General features: G+C 46.9%; 1 protein-coding gene across 4 annotated transcripts; it reads right to left on the bottom strand.

Moving 5' to 3' along the window:
* Nucleotides 1-568: 568 nt before the first annotated feature.
* FKBP1B (FKBP prolyl isomerase 1B) lies at nucleotides 569-10,508 on the bottom strand. 4 transcript variants are annotated; one of them, XM_032497123.1, is made up of 5 exons: nucleotides 10,333-10,470; nucleotides 9,981-10,133; nucleotides 6,746-6,793; nucleotides 2,241-2,353; nucleotides 569-1,172 (listed from the first exon to the last, which is right to left on the bottom strand). In XM_032497123.1, the coding sequence occupies exons 4-5, from the start codon at nucleotides 2,349-2,351 to the stop codon at nucleotides 1,044-1,046; spliced, it is 240 nt and encodes a 79-aa protein (XP_032353014.1). In that variant the 5' UTR covers nucleotides 2,352-2,353; nucleotides 6,746-6,793; nucleotides 9,981-10,133; nucleotides 10,333-10,470; the 3' UTR covers nucleotides 569-1,043. The 4 variants fall into 4 exon arrangements, with proteins under 4 accessions (XP_032353014.1, XP_032353011.1, XP_032353012.1 ...); XM_032497120.1 differs by lacking the exon at nucleotides 9,981-10,133 and having other exon boundaries at nucleotides 10,333-10,508; XM_032497122.1 differs by lacking the exon at nucleotides 9,981-10,133 and having other exon boundaries at nucleotides 1,081-1,217; nucleotides 10,333-10,508.
* Between the last annotated feature and the right edge of the window lie 710 nt (nucleotides 10,509-11,218).

The raw sequence follows: 11,218 nt of genomic DNA, 5'->3' as shown, positions 1-11,218 counted from the left end.
TAGAACAAGGCCCAGCATGTACAGTGGGTACATCAGAGCTACAGGTGTCCACTGTTTTTCTAAAGTTCCCTTCACACCACTTCACTTTTAGGAAAGACCTTCATGAGTACCTGTTTTTGCTACACAGAAGAAATCTGGAGAGGATTTTTGCTTTTATGAAAAAAGGTGAAAAGTGAAAATACTGTTTAGAGCCTTTTATAGAGGCAGCATGAAGCCGGAGCAGTGAGACTGTCACCACCAACCTCCATCCCCTGGAACTACACTTAACACCTCAGCATTAACCGTCATAGCTTTAAACTGTGTTGTCTGTGAGCATCTGTGCTTTTATCTGAATTTACTTTGTGCATCCTAGCAAGATGTGTCCTAAAGTAATTGCTTCTTCACTTTACACCATTTCAGCTTATGAAAGGTTTCATAGGAACATTCTACTTTCTACTTTCGGAAAGCGGGAGAAACCTGTATTGTATTATCACTCTCCTGGCTACTCCTTTCCACTGTTTTTTTCCAAGGGCAACGGGTTTGTGTGGTCCTTAAAGCACTTCCTACCTTCAATAAGGAGGGACAGGAATTTGTCAAGCATAGAGCCTTTATTTTACATATCATTTCCAAAGAGGACATTGTTTAAGTCAGCAGAATTTCCGAGAGAGAAAGTGACGGCAAAGGTAACTGGCTCAAGTCCCTCTGTGTACACCAAGTACATTTCATGTCTGAGCACCTTGTGTGTCTGGCTTAAGTAAAGGTAAGGCAGTGTAGATTGTGCGAACAAGAAATCTGTGTTCTGTGATCAGAATGGCTACTACATGCATCACGCAAAATGCACAACCTGAAACATTTCAATCTGCAACCAAAGTTTCCTCAAGCAAAGATGTGCGTGGACAATGATGGAACACATACAGAGCCTTGGGCTGAGAGAATGGATAATGCTGTGGGGCAGTGAGGTTAGCACACTGATCAAGAGCCCCAAGCAGGAGGAGCCGTCCCAGTGGCAGAGCAGGCTAGGAGGGTGAGCAGCAGCCGTCTCCAGCCACCTTGAGTTCCTGCCTTCACTCTAAGTTGAGCAGCTCCACGTCAAAGATGAGGGTGGCATTGGGAGGGATGACACCAGGGTGGCCCGTGGCTCCATACGCCACATCAGGGGTGCAGGTCAGCTTCGCCCTCTGCCCCAAGCTCATCTAGCAGGGATAGGGGCAGATGGGGAGAGGAGAAAGAGGACCCAGCTTGATTTAAAAGAAAAAAGTAAGATAACTATGGCATTTTCCCAAACCATCCTCATAATAACTCTGAAGATCTGAGATGCATTTTATATGTGGCACACTGAAATGATGCTAAAAGCTGTAACAAATGCAGATTCTGCCTTAGACTAGCAGAGACTTGACTGCGGGACAGTAACTTCTACAAAGTTGTCTCAAATTCATTCATCCAGCAAATTTTGCTGGTTATTCAATTGGTGTATGGCCCAAAGACTTCTATTTGTTCATAATTGTTCCTCACCTTCCAAAGAAGCCTAAGGACAGTGTATAAAGCACACGTACATGTATATACTCAAGTAGGTAACAAGAGCAGCTCATTAGAGAGGTTTAGAGATTAGAGGCCACAGCGAGGACCATCATATGCCTTCATGGATCAAGGAAGAAGAGTTTGAACTAGGGCTTATCACAGCAGTCCTCAAGAACCCATCTGGCATTAGTGGGACAATTGGTGAAATTTGAACAATCCATTTAAAAATTTTGAATAACCAATTCAAAGATTTGAACTGATTGGTTAATAGTATTGTATCAATATTAATGTCCTGGTTTTGATCATTGTACTATGGTTGTGTAAAACATTCACATTTGGGGAAGCTGGAGAAAGAGTATATGGGAACACTACTATGTCTGCAATGTTTTTGCAAGTCTGAAGTTGTTGTTGCTGTTTTTTAAGTTTTAAAAAAGATACACTTTGGCCTACCCCACCCCAACTCTTCTGCTGCCTCAGTCCCGAACAGCTGGTAGCTCACAGGCTTGCTTAGAACTAGCTAGGGAGATGTGCTTGGGATGAGAGCCCCCAGTGACACAAAGGAATCATGCTGGTAATCAAAGGGGTGGGGACACAAGGCCAGGACTGAAACTAAGTGGCATCACCATGCCCTAGCAGTAGAGTCAAAGTAGTAGTGGTCTGTGATAGGGTGAGGGTGGTGGGCCGAGTGCTAAGTCCAGGCCCTCAGCGCCTCAAATCCCCCTTAACAAGGATCCTCATCCTACCTGGGCTGCACCCTCTTCAAAACCTTTGATGACTTCCTGTTTGCCAATTCTGAACTTGAAAGGTTTGTTTCTGTCTCTGGATGAATCGAATTTCTTTCCATTTTGGAGCATTCCTGTGAAAGCAGAGATAGGGTGGAAAAGAGCTGTGGTTATGAGTTAACTCCCAAAACAGGTTCAACATGTCAGAAATGGAACTCCCATTGTGCACAAACCTGCTCGTTTTCCCATCCTCCCCATCCATCCTATTGGCCAAATGAGAAAGCTGGATACTTTCACATACAGCCTATCACCAAGTCCTATATGTCTTTGGAGTTCAACTATTTTGTCCATTTATTTTTTGGGGGGGGGGGAATGTGGGGGAAGGTAATTAGGTTTATTTATTTTTAGAGGAGGTACTGGGGATTGAACCCAGGACCTTGTGCATGCTAAGCATGTGCTCTACTACTTGAGCTATACTCTCCCCTCCTATTTTCTCCATTTCTATTACCACCACCCTGAGGCCTCATCAAGCCATCATGTCTCACCTGTGTACAGGAACCACCTCTACCTGGTCTTTTTGCTCTGCTCTTACTCCTCCATTCCATTCTCCACACTGCACCCAGAATGTTTGGTTTTTTGGTTTTGTTTTTTTTTTAAACACATACCTGATCATATTACTCCCTTGCTTAAAATGCTTCAGTAACTCCCCATGGCAGAATCCAAACACCTACCTTGTATCCAGGCACTTCAAGATCTGACTACTGTCTGCCTGATAAGCTTCTCTCTGCCCTCCCCTTTTTTTCCTTTCCCTGTCCTATTCAGGTCACACCTTTCTCAAATACTTCTGCAGGTTACAACTTTTCTCATACCACTTCCTTTAGCCTGAAGGTCTGTTTTCCCAGGCATTTCAATCTCAGATTGAGTTTGAAACCTAGTTTTCCCAAGGTTTCCCCAACATGCAAAATGCAAAGGTCATATGATCCTTTACTGCAGTGAACAGAATAAAGTGACCTAGCCAGTCAGTAGTGGCCTCCAGACCCCATTCAAAAGGGCTGTTTGAACCCAGATCACCCCGAGTTGTCTTCAGCAGTTGGGAACATCTCTCAGCCTCCAGCCACAGATACCTTGTCATTCCTGATGTACATGTGTTGTCTCAATCCCACTGCCAAAACCCAAGAGCTGCTCTATTTCAATTCTAATTGGTGTCTCTAGCTTAAAGAGCAGACCTGTAAATGATGCTATTCACTTCTTATGGCCCATGCACCACAACAGAAGGAAATTTGGGACCAGAAAAAGGCCTGGTCTGTAAATTCAGAGACTAGATTCTGACTTCACTCTGGCACTAACTCATTGTGTGAAGTTAGGCAAATCACGTCCCTTATAGCCTCAGATTTGCCACATTTAACATGAGAAGTCTGGGCCTGCTTAGCGTCTGAGCATCTGTGATTCCACTTCGTAATTCCTACAACTTAAATGTATACAAGAGACATTCTTATTTACCTACTTTTGGGGCAGAATAAATTGGGCTCTTGCCCTGAGTACTAAATCAGGCAAGGGAGAAAACCCTATGGCTACATGAAGATACACACAGATGGATACTTCTGTATCAAATATGGGAGATAGAATACAAACTCACGCATACACACAGGTTGCTAAGATATTCAGAGATGCGCATGCATGCTCACGTGCACTTATGCACACGCACTCAGAAAACCCCGATGGCCAAACAGATGCTACGAAAATATTTAGATACACAGATATACTAACATTCACAGACACACACTTGTACAAATATACATATGGATATGCACACAAACACACTCACTCACACATTCACACAAACCATTTAAAGATTAGCTTTCTCATTCTCCAATTTCTTCAGGTTTCAGATGACTTAATCTACTTCAGACTATATACAGTTATCTACTGCTGCAGGTTCAGCCAAAACCATGCAGTCCAGAAACACACCCAAAGATATATGGTGACCTGATTTGCAAAGGTGCCACTGCAATGCAATGGATAAAGGATGATTTTTTTTTCTTTAATGAATGTTGCTGTATCAGCTATATATGCCTATGGGGAAAAAATGAACCTATCCCTCCTGTCTCACCTACACATAAAAAAAATCAATTCCAGATGAATCACAGACCTAAATATGAAAGATAAAATAATAAAGCCTCTATAAAATACTAAACAGAATAATATCTTCCTGACCTAGGAATAGATAAAGATTTCTGAACTGAACACAAAAGTACTAACTATAAAAGAAAAGATTGATATGTAGGACTTCATTAAAATTAAGAATTTCTGTTCAAAAGATGCCAATAAGAGTAAAAAGGCAAGCCATAGCATGGGAGATGTTTGGAATAGGTGTAACCAATGAAAGACTCATATCCAGAATACATAATAAACTCCTACAAATCAGTAAGAAAAAGACAAACAACCTAATTTTTTTTTTAAGTGGACAAAATTTGGGCATACTCAAGAGGCTAACCAGATGGCCAGTAAGCACATGAAAAGGTACTCAACTTCATTAATCATCAGGGCAGTGCAAATCAAAACCACAATGAGATACCCTGAGCACCCACCAGAGTGGGCCAGAAACCTGACAATACCAAGTGTTGATGAGGCTGTAGGAGAACTGGCACTGTCGTACATTGCTGGTGGCAGTGGAAATTGGAAGGCTGAGAACAGAGAGAACCCTGTGCCCCAGCAATTCCACTCCTGGGTATAAAGCCGACCAAAATGTATACATATGTGCACCAAAAGGCATCTACAAGACTGTTCAAAGCAACACTACTCCTAATAGCTAAAATCCAGCAGCAACCCAAATGTTCATCAACTGCAGAGAGGATAAACTATATACTCAAACAATGACTTGTACAGGAATAAAAAAAAGCAGCAAACTACTCCGGATAAATCTCACAGGTATAAAAAGTGAAGTAAGTAATATAATGAGTGAAATAAGCCAAATCCAAAAGATTACATACTCTACGATTCCATTTATATGAAGTGCAAAAGTAGGCAAAACTAATGCATAGGGACAAAACATTAGAAGGCTGGTTCCCTTTAGGGAGGTGTAATGCCTAGGAGGAGGCATGAGGGAGACTCCTGGGGGTGCTGGAAATGTCTATGATGATCTAAAGGATGGTTATATAAGTGTGATCACTTTTGAAAAATTTCACTGAACTGCAAATCTTAGAGTTATGTTCTCTACTGTATTTACATTTAATTTAAAAGTTTAGCAAAAAATCCCATACAGTCTCCTGTTGGGTTTGATAAGACAGTCCCTCCCCAGACCAGAGCCACTCATGGCTGATGTCAGTGCTTAATGCACATTGCCTTCTGTATTGTGAAAACTCTTTTCAAAAGGATGTTGTGGTTTCAGTAACTTGATAAGTACTGGTCTGTCTGCAACATGTAGAACAGATAAATCAATTACACAGGTCAGAGGCCCCAGAAGACTCATGGTAATTAGGCCACATCACCGGGAGATAAAACACAGCTCTAGCCCGCTGACGTCAGCGACTGGCAACACAGCTATTGAGAAATACCCACACCGTCTGCCTAGAATTAACCTGGCACTTCACCCTGGCCCAGAGAATTGCTAAAAATGGCCCCATCTGAATATGTCCTAGGAATTAAACTGGCCTTGCTTTCTGCTAAGTGGCTGTCACCAGGTTTGCCACATTGGGAAGCAAGTCACAAGGCAGAACACTCACCCGCCTTGGAACAAACACCTGCTCATGATCTTCCTGCCAGCCGTCCTCAGGAACTTCATCTAGAATGTTCCTCAGCCCACCTGGCCTTCCAATCCAGATCACCCCAGAGGGCTGAGCAGAGATGTGGGGCCCCCCTCTGGCTCCCACAGCACCTTGAGGCAAGCACTGCCATCACCCATCCCTCACATGGCGTCAGAGCCTCTGGCTGACTTGTCTGCCTTTCTCCAACCCCCACAGCCCCAGTGAAGGTAGGGATTCTTGTGTGTGTGTGTGCGCGCGCAGCATGTGTCCAGTGCCTAGAACAGAATCTTGCACACAATAGGTGCTCAACAGCAGTAGCTGAATTGAATAGTCTATTTCTGAAAAAAGAAAGGAAATTCTAAGGAAGCCAAATTCCTCTTCTAGAATAAATACTGTTGGATGAAAAGGGAGTCTATAGGGAGGGTCAGGGCTCTCAGAGCTGTAAGAGGAATTTCCAAGTACTAGACAGAACCAGGAGGGCCAGGGCTCCACCCCGCCTGCAACAGACAAAAGGGGAGTGGAGGTGGCTGGCTCAGTTAGAGGCTAGCACCATGATGGCTCTTGCTGGTGTAAGTGGGAAGGGGTTAACCTTGTAAGCCCCCTTTCTCATCCCCTCAAGGCTGACTGGGAGGAATGGGAGGGACAGCTGGTCAGAAGGAGACTTGTCTGCCTTAGGCCTTGGGCCTGATCCAGCAGGGAAGATACCACTGGAGAGGAGTGTCAGAGGAGAGACCTGCCTGGGGAGGAGCAGGTCTGGATGAGGGCTAAGGGAGCGAGGCCTACCTGTGTAGTGCACCACACACGTCTGGCCCTTCTTGGGGAATGTCCTTCCTGCAAGGAGACATTAGGGCTGATGAATGAACAGCATATAGGAAAAAGTCGCCTGGGACATTTCAGGTGTGATGTGACCAAGATCTATGACCCAAATTCCTCTCCATACCATGGAGATGCCCATGGCTCCAGGTCTGGCTCTTGCTTTGTATGAACCAGATTAGTCACTTCACCTCTCAGTCCTTGATTTGAATTTTATTCCCTTGGGTTCCTCAACTCCACTCTCTGCTGGTTCTTTTCATTTCTTTGATTGCTCTTTTTACTTCCCTTCATCAATTCCATGAGCATTTCTGACAGCCTGCTCTCTGCCAGGCCTGGACTAGATTCCAGAGACACAGAGCAATCTATGAACTCATGAAGTTAGGAACACAGACACATAAATAATAGACTATAATGCAGGGTGATGACTGCGCTCAAGAATGAATAAATACAATCATTCACAAATGTTTACTGCATAACTACTACATGCAAGACCTGGGCCTGATCTCAGGATACACCAGTAAATCATACAGACAAGATCCCTACTCTTTTGGAGTTTACATTCTAATGGAGGGAAACAAACAATACTCAAATAAACGAGACAACATAGATAGTGATAAGTTCTCTAAAGAAAATAAACAGAATGATGAATTAGGCAGAGATTTAGTGGGATAGGCCATTTTAGAATGGGTGGTCCGGGGCAGCCTCTCAGAGAAGATGACATTTGAGCTGAGATTTGAATGATGAGCAATGTGCTGGGAAAAGCACTGCAGGAAGAGGGAGCAGCAAGTGCACAAACCACGAGGCAGGAATGGATCAGTGCATTTGCAAAACAGAAAGGAGCCTAGAAGACTGGAAAGATGGAAGAAGGTGGAGACAAGTGGGAAAGAGCCAGATCATACAAGGCCTTGCAGAGCTGGGTTTAATTCTAAGTGGAACAGGAAGCCACTAGAGGGTTTTAAGCAAGACAATGACATAATCTGAATTAAGATTTTATAAGATCACTCTGGCTGCTATATGTAGGATGGACAGTTAGGCGCCTGTTGCAATAACCCAGAGAGAAAATCAATGATGGCTTGAATTAACGTGGTTGGCAGCAGAGAAGAGAGTAAAATAGATGGGAGATATATTTTGGCATCAGAGCTGACAAGGCATGCTAATGGCTTGGAGATGGGATCCAGGATAGGGTGAAGGAGAAAACAAGCACGATGCTTGGGTTTTACATCTGGGCGACAAGAAGGATGGAGGAGCTAATTCCTGAGATGGGGAGGATTGAGGAGGAACAGATTTGTGTGGGTGGCAATCTTAAGATGCCTATTAGACATCTGAGTTTATATTGCAAATAGGCAGAGGGAAAGTCTGCACTGGAGGTATAAATTTGGGTGGGATTTAAAGCCATGGGGCTGGATAAAAAAGCCTTGGGAGGGCTAACAGCTGAGCCAATATTTAGATGGGGGCCCAGAGGAGGGAGCAACTGACAGAGTGTCAGGTAAAGTATCTGAGAGGAGACAATGGTTAAACTGAGTCTTAAAAGATGAGTAGTTTGCCAGAGGAAGTAAAGGAGATAATCTGGGAAGAGTGAGCCACATGTTCAAAGGCCTCAAGTTGAGCAGTAGTGGGAGCCCATCTGGTTCCCTGCTGTAACCCCAGGGCCTAGCACACAGTATATGTTCAATAAATATTTGCTGAATGACTGGTGTATTTAACAACTTGCAGACAGCTCAATAAAACCAGAGGAAAAGTTGGTGGTGGGGGTAGGGACTGGTAGAGATCAGGCTCTAGTGTGAAAGGTAACAGGAGGCTATATCACTGTCTGCCTAGAGAAAGAGATGGAAGATTCATTAAAACATTTTATGCCTAGCGAGGGGCATGGTCAAATATGCACTTTAAAGAATCCTCAGACTGTGATGGGGAAAACAGTGGGGGTGAGGTGGGAGGCCAGATGCAAGGCCAGGGGCTGAGACTGGAGGTGAGGAGACCAGTTTAGAGACTGCAGAAATCCCAGTGAGAGATGACGATGGCCTGAACTAGAGCAGGGACTGAGGAGATGGAGCCTTAGAGATACTCAGCAAGAGAACTTGGCAGGATTTGGTGTGGGTCCAGTCAAGACAGTCATCCTGAATACAACAGCATAGTTGTTGAAATATTAATTGGTACATCCCCCTTCTGGGATACAGCACGGTAGCTGGCCCTTTTGTGCTTCCTTGACTCAGAGGTTTAGACTGACCTAAAAACAGAAGGCCAAAGCTCCTTCAGGCTTTCCCTAAATATCTGATCCCCTTCAAGAGAAAATGCCCCTTGTCCTTAGAAAAGATGAAGAAACTCTAAAGGCTTCTGTGAACCAGAGAAGGGAGAAGAGGCCTCCAGGCCTCCGGCAGAACTCTATGGCAGTGCCCTGGGGTGGGTGACAAGGCCTCAGGGAGATATTTCCTGGGACCCAGAACCATGGTTCCCAGCATGGAAAAAGAAGCCTATACCTCCTGGGTGATCCAAGGCTGTGGCTGGGGCTTCTAGAGACCAGTGCTTTTCTTTAAGGAGGGTGGCCTGGAACCAAAAATCCCCCCAATTTCCTGTGGGGGGTGTCAATAATGTCTGACATGCAGTTTGCCTGTCAAATTCTGCAGAAATGGGGGCTCCAGTCTGAATTACTGTTGATTCAAGAAATAAAGAAATAGCTACTCCTTGCACATCCAGATTCAGTTACACAAGGGTAACGCCTGTAATATCTGGCTTGGGAAAGTGAGTGGTGCCAATCCTGAGGCAGGAAACAGGGAACACAGAGGAGCGCTTGAGAGTGGGGAAGCAGAGGAGCATGAGTTCTGTTTTGGACTTGCTGACTTTGAGGGATCCGTGGGATGTCCAGGTAGAGGTTGAGCAGAAGCTGGATAAATGGACCACCGTGAACTCAGATTGGAGGTCTGGGCTGGAGGCTTAAGTTTGGAGGCCATCGGTTTGAAGCCCATAATGAAAGTCATGGGAGTGGACAGGATGGCCGGAGAAGCTGAGTGGGGCAGGAAGGATAAAGCAAGATGCGGAGGCAGGAGAGGGAGTTCTCCCTTTCCAGACTGGCTCTGTCCTTACAGAGTCTCACCGCCCAGATCGCAGAGGGCTGCCAGACAAGAGGCCCGGCGGCAAGCGCGTTAGAAGGGGGCTGCCCCGAGCAGATGAGACCCCAAAGCATGTCGTTTCCCCTGTTTCCAGAGCTCACCCAGCAGGGCAGGGAAGCGGAGCAGTAGCGGAAACCTGGGAAATCAGCAGTAGTAGGTAACCGAGTGGTTCCAGCCGCGGCAGTAGCAGCCAGAGGCCCCCGGGGCGGTGGCGGGCCGCAGACCCCAGCCTCCCGGCCGCCGCCTTCTTTCCTCTAGGTGAGCAGGAGAGGAAAGGGATGGCGAAGGATGTCTGCTAGATCCCCAACAATCCCGTCTGGGCTTTTCTCCCGCCGCCCCCATCCTAGGCCCGCTCCCCCTTCGGCACCCTCCGCGCCACCTCGTTATCGGACCCCCGCCCGCCGGGCTCCGCCCCGAGACCCCTCCTCCTCCCCCAGCTCCGCCACCCGGTACCGTCTCCCGGAGAGATGGTCTCGATCTCCACGCCCATCGCGGTCCCACTGGCCCCGCCTCCGAGGGTCCCCGCTGTTGCCCTGACCCCGGCTCAGCTCCGGCCCTGGCCCGCTGGCGTTCCTGCTTGCCTCCCCGCCGCCACTGCAGAGTCGGAGGAGGTGCGGCTGGAGTCGGGACCTGCGCGGGGAGGGGCCACCGGGAAGGGGGCGGCGGGGCGGAGCGGCGCGGAAAGGTGGGGTCGACCGGGGCGGGGCCCGCGGGAAGGGACCCTGACGCGGCTGCTCTGGAGCTTGACCAGGCTAAAGATCATTAACCTACTGACTGGGAAGGAAGGTGAGGGAGGCATGCAGACAAGCGCATTTACCCGCGCACCCACCCACCCATCTGTCCATCCATCTATACATCCATCCATCCATCCATCCATCCATCTGTTCAACACATTTATCTCCACATTTAAGCTCCAGGAGTCAACTCGGTCTCACAGACTAGGGGAAGAAGGCTGGTAACTAAACCAACACTTTAATTAGATGCGTTCACCGCCATAGAGTTCAGAACGTTATGGAAGCACCAGAGATGTAGCTACCCCAGCTAGGCAGCCCGAATCTGCAGGGGCAAGCTGGGGTTGAGGTGGGGTTAAGGGGGGGGGGTCGGGGGAGGGATGGGGGAGGGGAAGAAACCAGTCATTACTGACCCTCCTGCACCCAACTTAAACCCCTCTTCTCCATCCCACGCACAGGTGGGTTCCCACCTTTCAGGGCAGAGAACTATGCCCTGGGGGTACCAACTGAATTAAGACAGAATTGCTGTCCTCGAGGAATTGAATCTGAATCTGTGATGGGTGGGGTCACACAGTAACAGCGGTGGCGTGATTCTGCTGTGGGATGAC

The sequence above is a fragment of the Camelus ferus genome, chromosome 15, assembly GCF_009834535.1.
Source record: "Camelus ferus isolate YT-003-E chromosome 15, BCGSAC_Cfer_1.0, whole genome shotgun sequence".
NCBI lineage: Eukaryota > Metazoa > Chordata > Mammalia > Artiodactyla > Camelidae > Camelus > Camelus ferus.
Note: the sequence above shows the minus strand (reverse complement) of the source record. Positions and strands in the feature narration are given on the sequence as shown.

Excerpts from the sequence above, each read along its gene's own strand:
- FKBP1B (XM_032497120.1), bottom strand. The coding sequence starts at position 10,369 with ATGGGCGTGGAGATCGAGACCATCTCTCCGGGAGACG. Across the intron at positions 6,794-10,332 it reads GACCATCTCTCCGGGAGACG|GAAGGACATTCCCCAAGAAG; the intron begins GTACCGGGTGGC and ends GTCTCCTTGCAG. Across the intron at positions 1,173-2,240 it reads TTGAAGAGGGTGCAGCCCAG|ATGAGCTTGGGGCAGAGGGC; the intron begins GTAGGATGAGGA and ends TATCCCTGCTAG.